The sequence below is a fragment of the Triticum urartu genome, chromosome 4A, assembly GCF_056163025.1.
Source record: "Triticum urartu cultivar PI428250 chromosome 4A, HENAU_Tu73, whole genome shotgun sequence".
NCBI classification, from domain to species: Eukaryota; Viridiplantae; Streptophyta; class Magnoliopsida; order Poales; family Poaceae; genus Triticum; species Triticum urartu.
In genome coordinates this window covers 413,743,252-413,768,654 of record NC_141876.1, presented here as the reverse complement: position 1 = coordinate 413,768,654, position 25,403 = coordinate 413,743,252, and the positions used below count along the sequence as shown (strand labels likewise).

The 25,403-nt window shown below is 45.9% G+C and overlaps 1 protein-coding gene across 1 annotated transcript; it reads left to right on the top strand.

Moving 5' to 3' along the window:
* Nucleotides 1-21,741: 21,741 nt before the first annotated feature.
* LOC125551530 (rhamnogalacturonan I rhamnosyltransferase 4) lies at nucleotides 21,742-25,381 on the top strand. Its single transcript, XM_048714787.2, has 8 exons — nucleotides 21,742-22,093; nucleotides 22,992-23,059; nucleotides 23,156-23,244; nucleotides 23,330-23,483; nucleotides 23,573-23,862; nucleotides 23,956-24,160; nucleotides 24,237-24,394; nucleotides 24,604-25,381. The coding sequence occupies exons 1-8, from the start codon at nucleotides 21,823-21,825 to the stop codon at nucleotides 24,863-24,865; spliced, it is 1,497 nt and encodes a 498-aa protein (XP_048570744.1). The 5' UTR covers nucleotides 21,742-21,822; the 3' UTR covers nucleotides 24,866-25,381.
* The last annotated feature ends 22 nt before the right edge of the window (nucleotides 25,382-25,403 follow it).

Genomic DNA, 25,403 nt, shown 5'->3' with positions numbered 1-25,403 from the left:
CGCTTCCCTGCCATCCTCTCCCTCACCATTCACATCGTCTCACGGGGCGACTGTCTGCCGCCGAGGAATAGGAGGGGACTGCCCTCCCCCCAGCCCAATAGTCGGGCAGGTTGTGAATTGTCAGGAGGAGCTTAGGGTTGTCAGTATTTGCAGGTTGTGAATTGTGTTTTGTGTTGTGTAATTTGAGAGTACTTTCGGATATGATTGTCTTTTGAATTTCATATTTGTAGTATTGAGCATATGAAGTGTTTATGAATTCTAGAAATCTATTTTTAGCACTTAAAAAATGTAGTTTCATACGAGTATAAAAGTGCAGACAATGTGATTCTCAGAGAAGAAACTGCAAGTTTCAGTTTCAGATAAGAAACTGCAAGTTCAGTTTCAGATAAGAAAGTAGAAGTTTTAGAGGCAGAGCATTTATGTTAACACGCCCTTTTCAAACAGGGATAACATCATGTTGGAAGTTTTATTCATGGTCGAAAATGGAACTACTAGCCAGTTAACATCATGCTGATCAACATTCATGCATAGAACATCTTCATATGATGCACAGTAAAAAATATATACTATTTTCAAAATGCCCACACAATGTTGAGTGCGAAAAACAGAGAAAAGGAGGGACGAAGTTTTGGCAAGTGTTGGACATGGTGTGCGTAGATGACAATGGGGACCCACATGTCAATAATGGCAAAGGCAAAAAAATTGGAGATATTTTCCCTGTATCAGGTGGAATCGAACCCAGGCGGAACAGTGGTCGGGTAGTGTCATTTGGCCACTGGGCTAGTTCAGCAGTTTCGGTAGAAATAAGGCACTGCCTCAGGTGGTTCGATCTCGTCCTGCACCTTTGTGCGCTCGCCGCGGCACCGCTATCTGCCGTTGTGAACATGCTGAACAAGCGAGAGGAATCTGGAGAGGACTGTACATGGAGAGGCGGACAATCGGGACCCACTAGGTCTATGGCCGTACGCAAGCAAGTGCCTCATTGAAAAAAAATACTTCCTCCTAATGCTATACTGACGTTGGGGCCCACGGGTTTGTCAACATAGTTACATTTTTTAGGTGCTTCAACGTAGTTACTAAAGGAGATAAATTTACAACGAAGCCGGGGAGCTGGCAGGTATCATTTATTAACACTGGGCCAGCAAGTATCAGCTGGGTTGTGGGCTGCCCCGTCTAGGCTTTCTTTTTTAACATGCGCAGCTGATACGTCTCCAATGTATCTATAATTTATGAAGTATTCATGATATTAATTTATCATTCTTGGATGTTTTACAATCATTTTATAGCAACTTTATATCATTTTTGGGACTAACCTATTGACCCAGTGCCCAGTGCCAGTTGTTTTTTTTGCTTGTTTTTTACATCGCAGGAAATCAATATCAGACGGAGTCCAAACACCATGAAACTTTTTGTGGATTTTTTATGGACCAGAACACCCAAGATGGGCCAGAGCATAACCTTGGGGGTACCCTGAGGGGGGGGGGGCAACCCACCAGGGTGCGCCTGGGGGCCCAAGCACGCCCAGGTGGGTTGTGCCCACCTCGGTGGACTCCCGCACCCCCTCTTTACCATATAAATTGACAAATATTTTAAAAACCCTCGGGGTTAACCTAGATCAGAAGTTCTGCCGCCGCAAGGCTCTATAGACACCGAAAACCAATCTAGCCCCCATTCTGGCACCCTGTCGGAGGGGGGAATCATCACCGGTGGCCATCTCCATCATCCCGGCGGCCACCACGATGAGGAGGGAGTAGTCCACCCTCGGGGCTGAGGGTTTGTACCAGTAGCTATGTGTTTAATCTCTCTCTCTCCCTCGTGTTCTTGAGATGTCACGATCTTGATGTATCGCGGGCTTTGTTAATATAGTCGGATCATATGGAGTTTTCCCCTCTCTATCTTGTTGTGATGAATTGAGTTTTTCCCTTTGAGATTTCGTTGTTATTGGATTGAATACTTTTATGGATTTGAGAGCACTTGATATATTTCTTGCATATGAATACTCGTGGTGACAATGGGGTATCATATTGATTCACTTGATATGTGTTTTGGCACTCAACTCGCGGATTCCCGAGGTGACATTGGGGTAATCTACGCATAGGAGTTGATGCACATTCTTGTCTTTGTTTCTCTGGTAGAAATCTTGGAGCACTCCTTGAGGTTCTTTGTGTCGGATTGAGTATTATGAATCTGAAATTATTTGGTGTTATTTTAGTACGAACTCTTGGATAGATCGGTCGGAAAGAATAGCTTCGAGGTGGTTTCGTACCCTACAAACGATTTCTTCGTATGTTCGCCGCTAGATAGGAACTTTGGAGTGATTCTTCGTCATACTTTGAGGGGTGGTTATATGATCCAATTATATTAGCATTGTTGAGAGATTGCACTAGCGAAAATATGGACCCTAGGCCTCATTTTCAAGCATTGCAATACCGTTTTTATGCCCGTTTACTATTTGCTACCTTGCTGTTTTTATTTATTAAGATTATAAAAATATATTTCTACCATCATATTACACTTTTATCACCATCTCTTCGCCAAACTAGTGCACCTATACAATTTGCCATTGTATTAGGTGTGTTGGGGAAACAAGAGATTTCTTGTATTTGGTTGCAGAGTTGTTTAAGAGAGACCATCTTCATCCTACGCCTCCATGGATTGATAAACCTTAGGTAATCCACTTGAGGAAAAATTGCTATTGTCCTACAAAACTCTGCGCTTGGAGGCCCAACACAAGCCTACAAGAATAAAGTTGCGTAGTAGACATCAGCAGCCCATGACATGACGGTTTGTATTTTCTTGAGGGCCATCATGTATCATCCGGCCTATGGACCTCCCATCCGAGGTTTTATTTTTCCTGAAACATCGGCAACCCAACTTATGTATTTTTTTGAAGAAAACGCAGGGGTCTATTCTATTTTTCTATATAAGAATAGGAACGTCAGGTCCAACTTATGTTTCCCTTCTAACTATATTATATATATTTAAATTATTTTATATGTTATTATATATTATTGTTATTGTCATCATATATTTAACAAATACTTACATATATAAGAAAACAATATCCCACATCTTATTAACTTATAAAAATAATTTCTTAACAATAAAATCCTGGGTTTTTTACATTAAGGCAATGAAAATCCTGGTGATTGTGTACAAAAGCTTCGTAAGATTTAAGGACCAATGTAATAATAAATCACAAATTATTTTAATATATTTATAACAAAATGCTCAGCCCCTATTTATTTTTTGATAACATTGTTGCGCCCAACCCAACATTATTATTAGAACCAACCCAGCAAAATCGTGTATTTCAAGAAAGTTCAAATGGCCTGTAATTTTTTAGGAAAAAATAAATGGGCCGCACGGATGCTACATTATTTGTTCAGCCAGCCCAGCAAATTCATGTATTTCGAGAAAATGAAAATGGGTTGTAGTTTTAAAAAAATGGGACGCATGGATGCTACATTATTTGTTCACCCAGCGCAGCAAATGAACTGTAATTCTCAAAAGAAAAAGATCAAATAGACTGTAAATTATGAAAAAATGGGTTGAATACGTGCCACATTTTTGGAGGCTGAAATGTGGGCCAATAGGTCGAAGCCAACACAAGTCGTTGTCAACTTAGTCAACAAACGATTTTGACATCGTTAGCCGTTGGATTTACATCCAACGACCGACATCCATCTCCAATCTCTCGTCTTCTTCCTCCAGCACCGCCGGGACCACCTGCTCCCGCCTCCTGCTACTAGCAGCTCTGCTTAGCATGCTTCACTATGAAGCGCTACCCACTGTCGGCCAGGCCATCCCTCCACCCCTCCACACCTCTTGTTCTTCTCCATCGACTGCCGAACCACGCCGCACCAGAACCAGTTAACCCTCGTACACCTCTCCGTCTGCGACTCCACTCCCGCGTCTTCCCATATCCGGCTCATTGTTGTCCAGGGCCTCGCCCTCATCCACCACCTTGGATGGGCTCGGCGCAGCATGGTCAACACAAAAAAATGAATACTCCCCTGCTAGCTGGGACCCACCATAGTGGGAGGCTGACTTGTGGGCCTACTAAGTTGATGGAGACGGAGGGCTTTGTCAACTTAGTCAATATGAATGATTTAGTGACCGTACGATGTCCATCCAACGGCCGTAGTGCTTCTTCAACCTCTGGTATTTTTGCTCCAGCTGCCCACACCAGCGCCGGTCGTGCCGCGTGCTCCTGCCTCCCGTGGCCGCCTGTGCTGCCGTGGAGGCCTCACCGCCCCCTATTACTCCCACCGCTGGCCAGGCCCTATGGTGATGGTAGCCTCACACCACAGTCGAACCAGTCAACCCGCGTACTCCTCTCTGCGTGGGCATCCACTGCCGCGTCTTCCCCAGCTCTGTGTCGTCCCCATCCTAGGCCTCACCGTCGTCGACTGCCTTGGTGCTCTCGGCGCGGCGTGGTCAATGTGGTCAAGGAACAACTTCCATCGGAAGAGTACTATACATGGAGAGGCTGACAGTTGGGTCCACAGCTGCAGCAAGGAAGTGCAACCTTATTACGCGCAAAATAATGACTCCTCCACCTGACAACAGGGACCCACCGAACGGGCCATCGTATTTCATGAAAAAACATTTACCCACTGACTGCTGGGACCCACATGCTACATCTTCGCACGCAAGGAAGTGCCTGACAGTCGGGACCCACCTGGTCAAAGCGTACGTAACGTTGTCGTTCTGGTCATGAACGTGTACGTACATACTGGTCGATCGGTCTGTCTGCAGGCTGCAGCGATGAACCGTGGCCAAGTAAGGAAGGGCACGTGTCGTAGAAGAGGCACGCACATAGCTTGTACACGTACGTACATCTAGGGTGCAAGAAAGTAAATACGGCCACATACGTACATACGGGCAGGGTCTCGAACGCCTACTCGTGCATACGTACGACCAGGGATCGTGTACATGGAGAGGCAGCGACGGCGTCCTGTTCATTGACAGCCAACCGGCTGGATCGGAATAGAATGCGTCGTGTTCAATGGGAGCCAGCTGGCTTGGACAGAACAGTCGATCGAAACGAGGCCTGCCGTACCGCAGAACGGAGGAAACGGCCTTCTATTCGACTGACCACGGTCGAAACGGGATCTTGTTCATCGAGAGGGGTCTGGCGTAATGCAAAACGAAGGAAATGGACTTGTGTTTGAGTGCCTATGGTTGAAACGGGGTCCTGTTGATCGGGAGGGGTGTGGCGTACCGCAAAACAGAGGAAACGGACTTGTGTTGGAGCGCTATAGTCAAAACGGGGGTCCTGTTGATCGGGAGGGGTGTGGTGGCGTACCGTTAAACGGGACTCCACGGGCTACTGTTCATCTCCACCGTCGACCTCCTTCAGCCTCCACGGGCTACTGTTCATCCACCATCGACCTTCTCCAGCCTCCACCTGCGACTGTTCATCCACGGGCTCCTGTTCATCCAGCCTCCACCGCTCCTCCACGGGCTACTGTTCAACCATCCCTCTCCACGGGGGCATGTTCAACCACCCCTCCACGGGCTACTGTTCATCCATCCCTCTACCGACCACTATTCAACCAGCCGTCCATGGGGTCCTGTTCATTGAGCCCTCCATAGGGTCCTGTTCATCCACCCCCAACCAGCTCGATCGGGGCCCTGTTCATCCAGGGCAATGGCCTCTACTACCACGGGGTCATGTTCATCCAACCCCCCACCGGGAACTGCTCATCCAACCCCCCCCCCCCCCAAACAATGCTCATTGTTCATCAAGGGAAGGAGGCGGCAGGTTCGATCGGCTTCAGTTAGCAGCAGTAGCGTCACTCGATCGGGTTCAGTTAACAGCCAGATCGATCGATCACTCGGGTTCAGTAACGCGTAGCTTGAAGTGCAATCGCTCGGGTTCAGTTAGAGCCTAATGCCTCGCACCCACGCGCATACGTGTATGAGAGAAACGCGCATCGCTTGGCCACCGACCACCCACCGTAACCGGGAATTCCTGGATATTTTCCTCGACCTCGCTTCTACCACGGTTTATTCCGTCATGGACGGTCCAAAGAATGTCATGCAATTGCGTCTCCGGTCCGCCCAGGACGAAAAGCCCATTTTCTGTCATGATTTTTTTGTCACAGAAGTAGGAGCCCACCACATCTATGATGATACCGGGTTTCGTCACAATTATCGTCATAGAAGTGTCATAAGCATGACAGGAAAAAAAATCGTTCGACCCAAAATGTCACGGATGTGTCTTTTTTTTGTAGTGCTCCATCCTTGCGACGCATGGTACACCTCGCTTGCCACCTGCTCGACCCTAGTGCCACTGATAAAATGAAGTAATAATACTGTTAAAATAGAGCGAGTGTCCTCTCTATCATTTCATTTCCAATGTAGATAAAGAAAGTGCTTTTCTTTGTTAGTGTATGTTTCATCAACTAGTCCCATTGTTAATGTTTAAGTGTTTCTGCAAACTGGGGTGCTCAATTTTAGTTGATCTGCACAAAAATAGAGATTGGAATGTCTCAAGGCCCCTCCTTGTACTACCGTTGTACACTGATGTTCATCACTGGCAGAAGGTGTATCGGGGAGAATTGGGTCGATTTCCAGTATGAGGCCTACCGTATGAGGCGTCGTAGGGCCCATCTCGCCCTCGCAGCATGACATACTGAGATACTATTGCAATATTTTCTTCTATTTATTAGTGTATGTTTCATCAACTAGTGCTACTATAATGTAATCACACTGTTTCATTATCTGTGCAAACATGGTTATTCAGCTGCATTTTGGTGGAACTATACAAATGTACGGATGGAACCAGCATATATGTAGAGTGCGAGGTGCCAAGTAAAAATTACCGACACCAACCATGATCAATCTAAGCATTGGCATCCACCACCACCAGTGGGATGTGTGGCACTCTCTGTGGATGGATCTTTCTCAACAGCAAATCCTCTAATCAAATACTAGTAGCTTATATTGGCACCTTTCTAGGGAGTACTCTTTTCTGAAAGAAGCACCAATCTATTTTTGTTTATTTGTACACAGTGTCACAACTTTGTTTTTGGTCCAGAGCTATTTTAGGGTGATTTGCGTAGTACTTGGAGACTGATTGTAAGCATGATTTTCATTAGCCGTCACACTGATTGTAAGCATGAGCAGATGAAAGATTAGGTTAGTGCGAAGCTTACCTTAAACCCTACCGCCGCCGTTGAAATGAGCCGAGCAGTGAGGGGACCGTGGAGAATGGCGGGGAAGCGACATCGCGCCATCCGGCCTCCTCTTGCGGTGGCAGAATGAATACTCCTGTGGATCCGGCTGGCACTGCACCCTCACGAACGGCACACCGTACTCGATCGATTCATTATCCTCTGGATGCTCGACCTTCGACCTGTACGCCCACCACCATCGCCTGACTTTCGCCTCGGGCGAATTTGTCTGCTCCATTGCCCAGAGGAGATACTCGATGAACTCGAAGGACTGCGGCGTGACTGCCGCCGAGGTGTACATCGTCGCCATCTCGCTCTTTCGCAAACATTTCCACATGGCCCTCACCGTCCTCGAAATCTCCCACTCGTTGTCAAACCAAGTAAGAATCTCCTTCAACCTGGCTAACTTCGCCGGGTCGCCGCCGGTGATCTGCCCGATTCGCTGTTGCATCCTCTCCATAGATGTCCTTCTGAGAGGTCTGGTGCTAGCTTTGGAAGATGGGAGGAGAGACGGTGGTCTTGCAATAGAGAAGAGGGAGAGGCGAGACGATGGTTTTGCAATAGAGAAGATGGAGAGGAGAGGGGGTGGTTTTGCAATGGAGAAGAGGGAGAAGAGATAAGGTGCTTTTGGAATTGAGATGATGAAGAGGAGAGGAGGTGGTCTTGCAATGGAGAAGAGGGAGAGGAGCGTGCGGTGGCGATTTAGGATTGGACGAGAGGGCCGGCGCGATGTGACTGGATCAAAATCAAAATCAGATATGAACCAAATGATACAATTTTTTATGACATGCATTCACATTTTGCTTGTCAAATACAGTACGTGGTCAAACATTGACCCAAAATATGCAAAACAAAAAATATTTCCAAGACCAGCGTCGCTCCTATCCTCTTAAACCACCGCCGCACCTCTCCTGTTCAAATCCAAATCCAACGCCGCTCCTCTCCCCTTCCATTTCAAAACCACCGCCCTCCTCTCTGAAAGTGTAACTAATCCCCGGGTGTTTTTGGTAATTCATAACAACATATAGCTCATTGAACTAATATCCATTCAAGTTAAATATTTCAGAAAGTTCAATGATTGGCATGGCATGGACTAGAGATGTGGACCCCTAAAAATGCTAAGGACAAAGATTGGCAAAGGCTCAAGACTCTTCATTTTCATTTTAGCGATCCAAGATCACATTGAGTCCATAGAAAAGCCAATACTATTAAAAGGGGATGAGGTGTTGCTTAATGGTCTACTTGCTCAAAGTGCTTAGTGATATTGCTCCAAAACCCTCAGGCACTTTCTCATTTCCACATATTTCCAAAACCTAAAAAGTCAAACTCAACCCCACCGATTTGATCTATCCGGCGCCACTAAGTTTATCTGACCTAGCCACTGCTAGAAACCCTAGTCAATTCGGTTTCACTGATCGAGATCTCGGTCTCACCGAGATGGCCTTGCAAACTCTCTGTTGCCTATTGTAATTATTTTGGTCTCACCGAAATGTGCAATCGGTCCCACCGAGTTTGCTTGACCAACTCTCTGTTTGCTCATTGCTAAAATCGGTCTCACCAAGTTTATGCAACCGGTCTCACCGAGATGAGGTTTTGCCCTAACCCTAGCACATCGGTCCCATCAGATTCCTAACATTCACATTTTGAACTGAATCGGTCTCACCGAATTCTTCTATTCGGTCTAACTGAGTTGGTTCAAATGTGTGTAACGGTTGGATTTTGTGTGGAGGCTATATATACCCCTCCACCCCCTTCCCCATTTGATAGAGAGCCATCAATGCATGCCTACACTTCCACTACTCATTCTGAGAGAGAACCACCTACTCATGTGTTGAGACCAAGACATTCCAATCCACTCACAAGAATCTTGATCTCTAGCCTTCCCCAAGTTACTTTCCACTCAAATCATCTTTCCACCATAGTTAAATCTCTGAGAGAGAGTTGAGTGTTGGGGAGACTATCATTTGAAACACAAGAGCAAGGAGTTCATCATCAACACATCATCTATTACCTTTTGGAGAGTGGTGTCTCCTAGATTGGTTAGGTGTCACTTGGGAGCTTCCGACAAGATTGTGGAGTTGAACCAAGGAGTTTGTAAGGGCAAGGAGATCGCCTACTTCGTGAAGATCTACCCGAGTGAGGCAAGTCCTTCGTGGGCGATGGCCGTGGTGGGATAGACAAGGTTGCTTCTTCATGGACCCTTCGTGGGTGGAGCCCTCTGTGGACTCGCACAACTGTTATCCTTCGTGGGTTGAAGTCTTCATCAACGTGGACGTATGATAGCACCACCTATCAGAACCACGCCAAAAATCTCCGTGTCTACATTGTGTTTGCCTTCTCCAAACCCTTCCTTTTACCTTCATATGCAATGTTTTACTTTCCGCTGCTACACTCTTAGAATTGCATGTGTAGGTTGATTGCTTGACTTGTGATAGTTGCTAAAATCTGCCAACACTTAAAATTGGGAAAAGTTTAGATTTTTATTTGGTCAAGTAGTATAATCACCCCCCTCTAGAACTACTTTCGATCCTACACTCTCCTGTTCCAATACAAAACCAGCACCGCTCCTCTCCCATTCTAATCCAAAACCAGCGTCGCTCCTCTCCTCTTCCATTCAAAAACCACCGCCAGCGAGTGAAGGTGCTATGCAGAAGTAGATCAATGGAGGAGTACAACCGATACGTGAGCATCGCAGATGGCGACCCTGTGAAGCTAGCTAGGATGTTGGAGATACAGTCTTGGTTTGACAACAAGGACCAATTAGCGGCGACAGTGACTTCCATGGCCAAATATCTGCAACAGAGCGAAAAGGCGGCGATACTCTTGAAGGGAGTCGCACGGGAGTACATAGAGCTGCTCCTCTGGGCCATGGAGCAAACAGATTCACCGAATCCGATCGTGAGGCAACAGTGGTGAGAGTATCGATCCAAGATGGAGCATCCACCAGATATTGAAGGATCGAGCATCTACAGGGTGTCGTTTGTGAGGGTGTTGTGCCAAAGCAAGCTGGTGGAGTCTTCGTTGGCCGAACCCAACTGCAAGAGGAGAAAAGCAGTTGGCCCGACGACGCTTCCCCACCATCCTCTCCCTCACTGTTCACCACGTCTCACCGGGCGGCTATTTTCCGCCGAGGAATAGGAGGGGACTGCCCCCCAACCCAATAGTCGGGCAGGTTGTGAATTGTGAGGAGGAGCTTAGGGTTGTCAGTATTTGCAGGTTGTGAATTGTGTTTTGTGTTGTGTATTTTGAGAGTACTTTCATATATGAATGTCTTTTGAATTTCGGATTTGCAGTATTGAGCATATGAAATATTTTATGAATTCTAGAGATCTATTTTTAGCACTTAAAAAATATGCCAACACTTAAAATTGGGAAAAGGTTAGATTTTTATTTGGTCAAGTAGTCTAATCACCCCCCCTCTAGACCTAATTTTGATCCTACAAGTGGTATCAGAGTGTACAGGTCCCTACAAAAGAAGAGAAGACTCGCCTAAAAAGAGAAGTAAAAGAGAGGAATCACCTCCAAGAGAGAGAAGGAGTAGAGATGATTGTTATGAATGAAGACCCTCTCGTAGAAGCAAGGATTTGGAAAGTAAGGACAAGTCATCAAAGAGCTACACAAGACGAAGACATCAAGCTCATGTTGGTGAATGGGTATCCCGTTCTGACTCCGGCAACTACTCCGAGAGAAGTTATCACTCCGACTCCGAATATACTCAAGATGAAGGAATTGCCGGTCTTGCACTTGTGTCATCCAACTCGTACAATATATTTGACTCACCAAATGAAGGAATTGGAAGATGATTCACGGCTAAAGGCCCTAAGGTGTCACACCCCGAGTATGTTGATTTCAATAATGATGAAGATGATTTGCTAGGTGATGATGATTTACTTGTTGACAACACTAGTGATGAAAACTATGATGAAACTGCTATTAATCATGCTAATCAAGATAAAACGAATGACAATGATAAGAAGGATATTGAGCGTCTAACTAAAGAACTAAACACTCTTAAGTTAGCTCATGAAACTACCTTAGAGGGATCATCGAGAGCTTTTAAAGACTCATGAGAAGCTACGCTTTGAGAAGCTCAACTTAGAGAAAGAGCATGGGTTCTTAAAAGCAATCAATGATGATATTCGAAAGAAAAGTTCTTCTTACATTGCCAAGTGTTTACTCTTGTCTACTTACATGCCACAAGTAAAGTCTAGCAACAAGAGCAAGAAAGATTCTTCTTCTAGTAGTAACAACAATCATGTTAAATCCAATATTGCTGCTTCTAGTAGTTCTCTTGATCTCACTAATGATTCTCTTATCCAAGTTACACTTGAGCAAGAAAATAGCTTATTGAAAGGAATTATAGAGAAAGGTGTTTACAAGAGCCTTGCGGAAGTAAGCAATTTGAGGAAATTGTGCGCAAGAAAGGAAGGCACTGGAAGAATCAAGGCGTTGGTTTTGAATGAAAGTTCAATGCCAATGGAGTTGATTGGGAAGAAGATCAATACCCCAAGATGAAGTTTGTTCCTCAACAAGAGAAGTATGACCCCACTTCTTTCAAGGGGACAGAAGCTCAAGATGATCTTCCACCACAAGGCCACAAGCTAAAAGGCAATGACAAGCTTCAAGAAGAGATTGATTCATTTGAAGAAGCTCAAAAGACCTTGGTCAAGTGGGTTCCCAAGACTACATCAAGTTCTACTTCATCAAGTACGATTACAACTCCAAGGATTCCCATCAAGTTGATGTGGGTTCCAAAGAAGAAGAACTAGAGAGTTCTTGACGGTGACTCCGCCAACATATTTCATTCATATTCATTTTGGCAAGGACAAGTGCAGTCAACTTCCATATCTTGCACTAGTTCAAGGAGTCACAAACCCTCTTGTTGGTAAGACAAGGGACAAGGTAACCTAATGCTTTCATGGACATCGTCATATGTGTGTTTCACTCTATGTCTATGAATATCCTTGTATGTTCCTTGTGGGACTAACCCATGTAGGTATTGAAGTGCAACTCACTCCAATGGATTGCTCCAAATGATCTACATCAACATTGAGCATCCACGTCTTCAACATCTACATGAAGTCATCGTCGACAAAACCCAAGGTTAGTTCATCCCTCTTAGGGGGGATATCACATCTCGAGGGAGCTTAGCTCTAAGAATTGAGCTAAAGCAACTCAAATGATGTGAACACAACAATGCTTTTATGTAAAAGTGGTAACCCCACTTGTGCTTAAACGATGAGTATGACCTACGATCAAATGTTCTCATTTGACTCCTCAGTCAATATACTCATATATAGATGACCTAGTCATCGCCAATTGCTTGATAGATGCTAGAGTGATTGTGCATGCTTTGCCACATATTTCATTTGATATCTTATTGTGAGCATGTTGGTTGCATAATTTTCTCCATTCGAGGACATCCATTTGTTGCTTTGATTGTTTGATTTTTCTTTTTGCCAAATGGATGGACAAGAATTCCTAAGTACTCCCTCCAGCTATCTATGGTTTTCTCGCCTCAAACTCTTTTCATGCTACATCACAACACTTGAACAAGTCGAATTCAGACACTCAGAGCAACCGATCTGTCAAGGGCTTAAACTTCCAAAACCTCTTAATGCATCTTGGTCAGACCAACTCATCACACTCGGTCTCACCAAATTCATTAAGTTGATCTAGGTTTTCATCTCGGTGCAACCGATTTGAACAATTCGGTCACACCGAGTTGTTGTAACTGCTAGCAGTTTTGCATCTCAGTGTCACTGAGTCATTCCACTCAGTCACACCGACAGTGACTGGGTATATATACCGTGGGTTGAAATTTTGGAAATTCCTCCAAACCACTCGTCCGCATGTCCCAGCTCTGCCGCCCCCTTGGTCTCTGGATCATCTCTATCGTCGCCAGTGTCCTCCTGCCACTGGTCTCTGTCACCGTCAACGGAAATCTCACCGTTGTTGTCGCTGTAGCGAGTTCGTAGCCAAGTTAGGGTACGAACTCAACCTCTTTGTGCGTTCTCTTTTTCCGATTCTTGCACAAAGATCATTGCCATTGTTCTTACCATGAATGAGATCAATCTATCCACCAAAAAGTTCCATTAGAGTAGATTTGATGCAAAAACTTAGGGTTAGGTTTCCGCCGAACTCATCTTGGACCGACCGATCTGAGGATCTCGGTCTCACTGATTTGGTTCAGGCCATTGCACAAGTACAACTCGGTCTAACCGAAGCGTAATAATCGGTGTGACCGAAATCACTTACTCTGTGAAACCCTAGCATCTCAGAGTCACCAAACTACGTCTCGGTCTGACCAAAATTGCATGTTTAGATTTTGTTAATGCTTCGGTGTCATCGAGTTTGTCAAATCGGTAGCTCCGAAATGCTTTCTGCAAAAAACTAAAGTTAAGTTTTGTCTCAATATTTTTGCAAAATAGTTGTGTTTTGTGATGCTCATCCACTCTACCTATACCTATCTATTCACAGGGTCAGTTTCAGAGATGTCATAGGACAGTGACAGTCAGAACAGGTCTGAAGAGCAAGTGAATCTCAGTGAGGGCACTAGTCCCTCCAACAACAGTTATGATGATAGTAGCAGAAGTACTCCAAGCAACTTGCCTAAGGCTGCTACTAGGCAAAGGAAGAAGAAAACCTCAGAATCTAAGGATGAGAATTTTGTTGTTGAGGTGGAGGTCACCTCAAAGAAGAAAGTGCTAAAGAAGGAGTGTGCTGCTATTGCCACAAAGCCTGGAATGCATAAGAAAGCTCCTGCTAAGAGGAAGCCCATGTCAAAAGCCAGAGCCTCCACTCAAGAAACTATCGAGTTCACTCTTGAACCAAGAGAGGAAGAGGCTGTTGTAGGAAAGAAGAGGAAGGAGAGAGTCAAGAAGACTGTGGCCCGAGTAATTGGCAAACCTTCCATGATGAGAGATTCAGATGAAGATGAGGAGGAGGAAGAGCCAGCTGCACCACCATCAACACCATCTTGAGGCACACTCTGTTGCACAAGTCAGGAGATCATAGGATGATCCGTGGTCAAGTGTGTTTGATGTACCACCATCAACTTGCTCCATATGTTTGATGTGCCACAAAAGTTCAAAGTGATGAGTTTGATAGTTGAAACAGTGAAGAGAACTGCAGCTGATCAGAAGAGATCATGTGGATATGCCCCTCATATACAGATGTTGATCAAATCCAAGATGGGGACAGGGACATATCTTCTTGATAAAGAGCATCTTCCCCTGAGGCCAGAATTTGAGGACAATGAGATTGTCATGGATGCCTCACATCCAACATGTGCTAAAGCCCATGAGAAGAGAGAGAGAGAGAGAGAGAGAGAGAGAGAGAGAGAGAGATAAGACTGCAAAAGCGGCTAGTGTACCAAATGCTTCACAAGTGGTGCTAAAGACCAAGCAAGATCAACTCAGTTATCTGCTTGAGGCTACTGTGAGGATTGAGAAAGGCTTGGCCACCCTGACTTAGAATCAAGAAAGTCTTGAGAGGATCATTGAAACCAAACTCCATGATCTAGATGTGAAGCTCATAGAGATCCAGACTACTATGGAGAAGTTCCAGGAAGAAGTTGAGGACAGGAGTAACTCACCTACCACAAACACTTTTCAGAGAGTTCCAAGGGCACAAAGGTCTATAGCTATGCCAGTTGTTAGAGACTCCAGGGCACAAAGGTCTATAGCTACAACAGTCATTCCTCCAGTTTCAACTACTCCAGCTCCTCAGACATCTTCAGAAGCGTTTGCAAATGTTTTCCTCTCCATGCCTTCTACGCACACATGAGCAACCATCCAGAAGACCACTTCAGCAGCTCCTGGAGATCATGCCTAGAGTGTTGCATAGCACTATGCATTTTCAAGATTTTTGGTAACTTGTTGCCAAAGGGGGAGAAATTGTATAGATCATTAGGCTTCGAGAGAGAGAGAGAGAGAGAGTTTTGCTTTTTGTTGCCTCTCTTGCTACTTTGATCATTTGCTTTGATCGTTTGCTCATTTGATTCATACCACAATATTTGTGCTTGTTTGTGAGATACTCTTGTGATCATGTGTTTGATCATACTATACTTTAATGTGTGCTTGCATGATGATGTCTATGATATTTGTGTGTGATAAATCATGTTTTCCCTTGGTGATGAGTGCATGTTACTTAACTCTTATCATTTTGAGCGCTCCACCAAGATGTATGTGACATGGAAGAGTGGCCCATGATCCTAATCGATTGTGCATTTGCATTCAAAAGAAAATTTTAAATAATGCACAAATTTAGGGGGAGCTCTTGCTTATCACATACTTCCCAAAGAGACTATGTATTTCACTCATGTTATCATTTCTCGAAGCTTTGATCTATATGTTGTCATCAATTACCAAAAGGGGGGAGATTGAAAGTGCAACTAATCCCCGGGTGGTTTTGGTAATTCATAACAACATATAGCTCATTGAACTAATATACATTCAAGTTAAATATTTCAGAAAGTTCAATGATTGGCATGGCATGGACTAGAGATGTGGACCCCTCAAAATTCTAAGGACAAAGATTGGCAAAGGCTCAAGACTCTTCGTTTTCATTTTAGTGATCCAAGATCACATCGAGTCCATAGGAAAGCCAATACTACTAAAAGGGGATGAGATGTTGCTTAATGGTCTACTTGCTCAAAGTGCTTAGTGATATCGCTCCAAAACCCTCAGCCACTTTCTCATTTCCACATATTTCCAAAACCTAAAAAGTCAAACTCGGCCCCACTGATTTGATCTATTCGGCGCCACCGAGTTCAGCTGGCCTAGCCACGGCTAGAAACCCTAGTCAATTCGATCTCACCGATCAGGATCTCGATCTCACCGAGATGGCCTTGCAAACTCTCTGTTGCCTGTTGTAATTATTTTGGTCTCACCGAAATATGCAATCGGTCCCACCAAGTTTGCTTGACCAACTCTTTGTCTGCTCATTGGTGAAATCGGTCTCACCGAGTTTATGCAATCGGTCTCACCGAGATGAGGTTTTGCCCTAACCATAGCACATCGGTCCCACCAAGTTGATCATGTTGGTCCCACTAAGATTCCTAACGTTCACATTTTGAACTGAATTGGTCTCGCCGAGTTCTTCTATTCGGTCTGACCGAGTTGGGTCAAATGCGTGTAACGGTTGGATTTTGTGTGGAGGCTATATATACCCCTCCACCCCCTTCTCCATTTGAGAGAGAGACATCAGAACATGCCTACACTTCCACTACTCATTTTCTGAGAGAGAACCACCTACTCATGTGTTGAGACCAAGACATTCCAATCCAACCACAAGAATCTTGATATCTAGCCTTCCCCAAGTTGCTTTCCGCTCAAATCATCTTTCCACCATAGCCAAATCTGTGAGAGAGAGTTGAGTGTTGGGGGAGACTATCATTTGAAGCACAAGAGCAAGGAATTCATCATCAACACGCCATCTATTACCCACTACTGCAGGATGCTGCCAACGCGACACTACGATGAGAGACCCTTCAACGAAACTGTGTGCGATGCAATAATCGCAAATGATGGTGTAAAAACCGTCAAAAAGGTGCAAAGCATTTGCGATGGCGGATGCATAAAACATGGTTCAGATTTTAGTTGTGTGTGCGATGCAGGGCATATGGTTCAGTTCAATTAATTGTTTGCGATGAGGAGGAACAAAAGAAACAGGTAGCCAGATGAAGGTGTGTGCGTATAGGGACAGAGAAAGGAGACCGGGAGGAGGAATCAAAGACCATTAAGAGAGAATGTCATGAGAGAAGGCCACTGGAGGAGTCCAAACCAGTATCCAAACAAAAACTGAATGTGCCCATTTTTCACTTTCCAGACCAAAACATATTTTTGTATAATCTGGTTATTCAAGTAATACCGATTTTTCTAAAAGTCGGCTAAAAACTTGCATTTTTACACTATGGCTCACTTTTTCTATCCAAACTACCAGGAAGTATGAATAATCTCACGGTCTGGGGTGTTTGTGAGCGGGGGGCTGGACAATTGCATGTTCCCCGTCTTACTCGCTACGGCGAGGCCCAGCATGCAGAGCTCCTCGTGCTCATGGCGGCGGTGTCGTCCCACCTCGTGGTGGATGTGTGGTGGCTTCCTGTGTCTGCAGCTCCCCATGGTGCACTCTCCTCTACCCGGGTGTATGAGCTTGCCCACTTTAGGGCCACCCAAGCGCCCCAAGCCATCTTCCTATAAGAGTCACGGGCGTCGCCCAGAGTGCGGTTCTTCGACTAGCTGCTCATGCAATGTCGGGTCCACATGCGCGGCGTGTTGCTCAAGAAGACGATCATCTCGCCTGGAGACGAGGAGTTTCCCATCTGTGCCTCTGCCCCTGAGACGGCTAATCACATGATCTTCGAGTGCCCTTTATCGTTCAGTTCTGGCAGCACCTGGGTGTGTGTCTCTCTGGTGCTTCGGTGCGTGCTCTGCAGTCGCTCGATGTCTCCAACACTGTCGGGGGGCTTCCCCCACCGTCTTTGTCCAGCTTTGCTGCTGGCGGCTCTGGAAGCACAAGAATGGGGTGGTGTTTCATAGGCTACCCCCTCCCTGTCAGGTGTCCTAAGCAGTTACAGGGAGGACCTGACACTCTGGCGCGGCCGCCTGCGTGTGACTGATCGAGGGCACGTCGAAGTCTGGCTCAGTGCGTTCCCCCCCCCCCCCGCCCCCATGGTGTATGGTGTGGGTTGATCGTGTGTGTCTTGGTCCCTCACCCTCTCCCTCTGTAATCCTTCTCTTGAGTTAGCCTTTAGGCTACGCCCGTAAACCGCTGCTGTTACCAACTTGGGGCCTATCCCATCGAAAATATATAAAGATTCAGGTGGGGGATTCCACCCCACCCCCCGGGGGTTTAAAAATTCAAAAAAAGTATAAATAATCTAAATCAAAAGGAAAAAATGATTCGAGGATGCAAACATTGATTATTAGGCGAGATGAGCATAGATGGAATGACTATGTTTCTACCGGTGGAATCTATCCATTTGGTTCAAGTTTTAGATTTGGCATATGTTACCCCATTTTTCTTGATTTATTTCAGTGTTTTCTGCGCTACTATCTCACAATGATATGGTGTGCCTATCAACTATAAAGCATTTGTAATGACTTCGTTATCTCATATCTATGGTCCCAATCTCTCGGAGGGTCGGGTGTTCGTGTGTGTGCACGGTCAGAGATGAGTGTAACTAGGCATTTACATTTTTATTGTTGGTGAACTTTGAGTAATCTCTATTCAGCCTTTGCTCTAAGGCATCTCCAACGCCGACCCTCAAACCTCCTGCATGCGTCCGGACTGCGGAAGCCATCCAACGCAGTCATGTGTCGGTCTGCGACGCGTTTCTCCTGCAAACCGGAGACAAACGTGGGGGAGGTTTGCGGGAGTCCGAACCGCTGTCACACTTGCTTCTGACCGCCCTGGCTCACCCCACCCCCCTCGCCCCCACGCACTTCCCGCCTATCGTCTAGCTGCCCGCATTCATGCCGTTGTAGAGCGCGCCGCTCGACGTTGAAGGCGGCTCAGGGTGGACATGACTTGTCACTCCCTCCGCCATCGAAATGGCGCGCCGGCTGAGGGCGCCGCCCGCTGCACGCCCGGCTGAACGCGCCTCCTCGCCGCATTCAAACACCTCCATTAAACCCACGTGGAAGCCAAGAAACCTACTCCGGCCACACGTCCATTCACAGGCGGGCTCAAATTAAACGCAAGGCCGGGCAAACTCCTCCCATCTGCCCTCTATTTAAACAAGGCCAGAGGCCGGGCAAGATTCGCACCACTCAGCCGCTCCCATCTCCTTCACCATTTCTCCACTCTTTCGAGCATCAACGAGCCGGAAGAGCAGTTCTCCGGCATAAAAGCTGGCTGGGTGGCCTGCCGAGCCCGCCGGATACGAGTGAGGCAGCTCGCTGCACCACCTCCCCCGCCTAGCCCGATGGAGCCAATTACCGCCCCAAGCCGGCGCCTGGTTCAGCAACTCGCCACTCGAAGCCAAATCACGGAAGAGTGGCGAGTTGCTCCATCCCGGCACAGGGGGGAGCACGGCGGCACGGGCATCACCGCCTCCAGTGTGTGCGACCGCGCCATCCGTCGTTGATGCGCGCGTAGTCATGCCATGCATGCAGAGAAAGAAGTCGGCTGCGCGGATGTCGACGAGGTGGCGGCCAGCATGTCTGCGCCACCCGCCATCATCGAGGAGAAGTAGAACATGAAAGGCCGCCGCCGCTTGTATCGCATGGAGGCCGCCGCCGCTTGTATCGCATGGAGGCCGCCGCCGCTTGTATCCCATGGAGGCCACCGTCGGCGCGTCGCCGGCCTGTACAGCCAGTGACCTACCCGGTCTTTATCTCAGACCATCCTAGGCACACCCGTCTGGGCTTCACGGAAGCACCTTCCCCTCCGACTGAAGCATCCTCTTTGCCACTCCAATGAGCGGCGTAGCCAGACATAGGAAAGATACGTGGAAGAATGTGCCTCCAGGGCTCGGACGGTCCGGTTAGCGAGCTGCTGGACATGGGGAAGACAAAGTGATCCGCCGCGGCCGACCGTAGACTAGTGCAGCGTATCCGTGTCGTGGGAGTGGAGCTCCGCACGACTGTACATGCAAATACATAGTTTTACCTTTTTAGTTAAAATATGTTCAAAATGTAACCGCCCTCGTCCGGTTTGTATGAAATCCGTCATGTTTACATGAAATCCGGCCGTGTTTGCATGAATTTCATCCAATTTGCTGGAAAAAAAGTTTGAAATGTATGCGTCTAGCGTTGGATGGTGTTCTCCCGTATCCGTGTCTGCTGACAGATGCGGGAGGAAATTTATGGGTTGCCGTGTGAGATGCCCTAAAATAGTGGGCTTTGTTTTAAAGTAGGCTTAAAGTAGAGGCTCTTGCCGGAGATGCTTTTAATCCCTACAGTAGTAATTATCTTTTGATAATTACTAGAGTAAATTCTGGTTTTTACCCTCTATTCTGACATTTTTGACACTAATTACCCTATTTAGCGAGATTTTGTCCGTTTTACCCCATTTAGCAAAAGTTCTGCCAGAATTTACCCTGTTTAGCAAGATTTTGTGTTCTGACCGACAAGTTTCAATTGTCTGGTCCAGCTGGCATGCCACATCAATGGTTTTTTATTGCCTATTTTTCTCCATGCCGAACCAGTCCTCGTAGCTTCTACCGACCAGGACAGCCTGATGGTGATCATTCGCATCGCGTCCAACGCACAACATGCGAGTCGGCCGAGCGGCGAGCGCCATGCTCGCCTCTACTCGGTTCTCGCTTGCGTTGCTCGCCCCCAACCGTTGCTCAGGATTGTCAAGCAGTGGCGACGATGACGGCGACGGTGGCGGGTGCTGAGGTCCTGGCCATGCGCTTTCATACCTCCTCGGGCCGGGCTGTATGGCCACAACATCATGGCAAGAATTGACCTCGTGGAATCCGATGGTCCCGTCAAGTTCGCTGACGTCGGCGTAGTCCTATGAATTTGATATACTTAAAAAACTAATCATGTATGTGACCGCATCAGGTTGTGCTTAGTTCTTCTTCCTACTTTGGCGACATAGCAGGGACCCTATTAGTCTGTGCTCAGTTGATGGCGGTTCTATGGCGACGTCTGGTCCAACAAATCAGCAAGGTTGGTGAACAAACAAGCCCTCTCAGTCATACCCCATTCCACATTATTTTGACCATCTCTATTACAGCAATTTGTGTATTCTAAAATTTTCCTGACTCATACATTTGCTGGTTAGGCGTTTAATTCGGACAAAATTAAGATGCTTATTAGAAGATCATGTCTATATATATCACCCTTCTGTAATTGAGGTACATTGATTTAAAGTGTTTTTCAACATTTTGAATATTGGAATTCTTTTACTTCTTCAGTTTGATAAACCTTTATCAGAATATATTTTAGAGTAACCCAGATCTCCTTCAGTGGTTGTAAGGCGGATAGATGGAGGATGATTTTTGTGGTTTGTGACAGCTCCTGGAAGTGATGGAGGACAAGATGATGTTAGCATCCTAGATGGAGAGCTTTGCAAGGTGTAGGAGCTAAGAAAGGTGAAGACTGACAAGGTGTGTGTGCCACTGCTACTGTTTGGTGTATTCTGAAGCTTCTGCAGTTGTGAACTAGTGAAGCTATCTATACATGTGATGTTATTCAGCTGTACTATAAGGTCCTGGTGCTATCTATAAATGGGAAGCATCATTCAACCTGTTTTCGAGCAATCTGTAGTCTATATTAATAAATTTTGATAGTAGTGTATTTCCATGATCTGTTGCAAATAATAGAAGAATGATCTGATTTATAAATAATAGGAGAATACCATCAACTCCAAAAATATCAAACATGGTAACACAATTGGATCAGCGTGTCAGAATGCTCATAAAATATTAAACTGGGTAAACTGTGGCAACACTTTTGCTAAATTGGGTAAAACGGATGAAATCTCGCTAAACGGGGTAATTATTGTCAAAAATGTAAAAATAGGGGGTAAAAACCGGAATTTACTCTAATTACTACTAGTACTACCAATCGCACCCACCCTGCAGTTAAGCCCAGTCTGTGGTAGAACAACGAACGCTCCTGGCCATCCTGCGCTTGTATACACGACCACTAGTTAGTGGCCATAGGAGTCGGAAGCCCCTATGGCCAAGCAAAAGGCCTCGCTTCCGGTGATCCGCCGCCGCATAGGCGGTGTCGGTTTGTTGCGCTGGGCGGTGCGGGTCGCCTCCAGCATAGTGCTCTGGACGGCGCTCCTCCAGCTCTCCACCTTCTTCGGTCTACCCCTCTCGCCGCTCCGCGCCGCCCGCCCGTCCTGCATAGGGAACCGCAATACCTCTGCAACCGCCTCCGCCGTAACCGCCGTCGCCTCCGACGATGTAGGGGACCTTGCACCCCCAGCTCTACCTACCAGGAGTAAGTGGTTCTTGTCTTCTTGATCTCGCCGTTGGGCGATTCTTTGTTCTGGGTTGGGTTCTTGGAATCTGGTCCTACCTACTCTCGTCCTCCTTCGTTGAGGGGCTCGCTATCTCAGTAGCGGCAGCCCAAATGTGGTTACTGACAGCATTCGTTAGATAGGATCGAATCGTTTACCGGGAATTGAACGAACGAGCCCAGCCAATTTGAGTCATTCTTGGTGTAGATCGTTAATCTGGTGCCATTGGGATGTTTGGAAATTCATGATTGCCGAAGTTGTGAGTTCATAGTTGCATGATTTCTCTTAATTAGTGCATGTCTTGGTTCTTTTAGTTTTCAATGCCGATTTGGTGGGTTGGTCAAAAATGGATTTCGATGGGCTCTTGTGACGGAGACTGGCTAGAGAATAATTGATTGTTTGGTGTTGTCTTATGCTGTTTCCAGTTAGTTGATGAGTTGGGGTCGCTTTGGTCCTGTGATGCGAGTCGTTATGCCAAAAAGTGGGGTCTTAATTTGTGTTTTGGCTTGTTGACAAGGTGCATTTGTGTCGTTTGCTTGGGAATGCTAGGTCTAATATCTGTTGTAGACATGGAGATAATTGGTATTTATATTTAAGGAAAACTTTATGTTTCGGCAACGTGGAAGTTTTTCCCTGTTACACGGTGATGTTCTAATCACCATGTTGGTGATACATCCAACAGAAACAGTTTGTAGCTCCCTTTGCAGAAAATTTTATTGCTCAAGAATACAGTTTCCTCATCTTTACCTGAGTCTACTGTGTAGTTTGATTTTGACATATATGCAGCATCAACTGGTAGTGGTGTTGATAGTAGCAGAGCTGTTTACGCTGCCACAATGATAAGTTCAGGCAGAGTAAATCTTTCTTTCTCTCCTGTAGGATCTTACAGAAGTAACGGTTATCTTCTTGTTTCATGCAATGGCGGTCTGAACCAAATGCGAGCTGCGGTCAGTAATGAATGCAAACTCTCTGGTCTTGTGTTACTGAAATGTTAGCGTCCAATTATGCTCTGCTAATGCTCCACGAAAGCTTCTCTTGTGCAGATATGTGACATGGTAACTGTAGCACGCTATTTGAATCTGACCATGGTTGTACCTGAACTTGATAAGCAATCCTTCTGGGCTGATCCTAGGTGTGTGGTTCTCACACTTCCTTTTGGTGGTTGATTATGCAGTTAGAACTTGCAATTGCTGACTCGATGTATTTGTACTTTGCAGTGATTTTGGAGATATATTTGATGTGAATCATTTCATCTATTCTTTAAGAGATGAGGTGAAGGTTATCAGAGAACTCCCACATAAGTTTAATGGGAAAGTTCCATTATCAATGCAACCAGTCAGCTGGTCTAGTGAGAAATACTATTTGAGACAGGTTAGAAGTAATCTTCCTCCAAGAGATAGATTTATACTTCTGTCCTATCCTCTGCTTGATTCTTACTGTCAGAGCTGTCTTCCTTCCAGATCTTGCCTCTTGTACGAAAGCACAAGGTTATACGTTTTAGCAGGACAGATTCTCGCCTTGCGAACAATGGCCTTCCTCTGAAGCTCCAAAAGCTTCGCTGCCATGTTAACTACAATGCATTAAGATTTACACCATCCATTGAGGCCCTAGGCAACAATATGATATCGAGTCTCAGGAAAACTGGATCTTTTGTTGTGCTTCATCTGAGATATGAGATGGATATGCTCGCCTTCTCTGGCTGTACACACGGATGTTCTGGTCAAGAAACAGCAGAGCTCACGAGAATGAGGTTCCTTCGGCGATACAGCTTTTCAGTTAACCATACTTTCTCCTCCCATCATTTGTATTGAATGTTCATTTCTGTCTGTTCTTTGGACCTCAGGTATGCATATCCCTGGTGGAAAGAAAAGGAAATAGACTCTGAGAAGAAAAGGCTCGAGGGCCTCTGCCCGCTTACACCTGGGGAAACAACATTAGTGCTCAAAGCTCTTGGTATCCCCAGGGACACTAGGATATATATTGCCTCTGGTGAAATCTACGGTGGTGAAAAAAGATTAGCTGCGTTGAAGGCAGAGTTCCCTAACATCGTAAGCAGATCATAATTTAACATCCAGAATTTCTTGCTAACATTAAAATGATGCTTATCTGATATTCAAACTGTAGGTGCGTAAGGAGATGCTTTTATCTGAAGATGAGCTACACCTCTTCCAAAAACACTCGACTCAAATGGCAGCCCTGGACTATCTTGTTTCTGTCGCGAGTGATGTTTTTATTCCCAGTAATGATGGAAACATGGCTAAAGTTGTGGAAGGACACCGCAGGCATGTCTATCTGACCTTCCTAATATGAGCATATTTTCTTCTTCCCACCATGTTTATATGTTATTATGACATGATTAGCTGGGTGGGAAGTCTAGTGTACAGCTATCGTGTGGATGTAGATGTTTGCTTTGAAGAATCGCGGCTATAGTGAGCAAGAGTAAAATGAACACCCCTAGGTTAACTGAGAGGTGTATATGTTGCAAATGCAGGTTTATGGGCTTCCACAGGACTATACAGCTTGATAGGAAGAAGCTGGTTGAGCTTATAGATCTTTTTGAAGACCAGGAGCTGTCATGGAATGAATTCTGTACTGCTGTCAAGGAGCTACATGAGGGCCGAATGAGCCAGCCCACGAGAAGAAAAGTCATCGCAGGGCAGCCTAAGGAAGAGGACTACTTCTATGCAAATCCTTATGAGTGTCTCGGGCCTGCTAGAAAGAGAAGGGAAAAGCTAAAACATACAGAGACATAAACACTACACTTGGGTGCCCGATTGATCAGTATAGAAGGCTGAAGTTAAAAACGGTAACACGGTTTGACAGCTACATCTAGATGCCCATCCTAATAACCTGATCAGCTGACTGCAGTAGTGGCATAACAAGCTTCAGCAGCCACCTCATGTACCGAAGACAGTGCTCTTATTTTTTCGCCGAGCCTCCACTCATGAAGTTGTAACACTGCTGTGCATGTGCAACCTGTAGCTCAGCAGAGTATTCTTCTGGATTGGATGATCCACATGGGGTGTGAAGGAGCCTATGCCACCCAGAGGCTTGATGAGGGTTTCCCAGTTCTTCAGGATTTCTGATGGTGCGGCCTTACTCAGCTGTAAGTGCAACATGTGAGTGAACTGTAATGTAGATCTAACTTCGCTTGGGTCGCACCAGATGCTATGTTGTAGCGTTAGATTGCAGCATTTGCTTTTGATGTACATAAACCTTGTCGAACTCCTCGAATGGAAAATGCACTGCATCTTTTTTGTAAGTGCGAATGACTGGCATGCCGATGCAAGG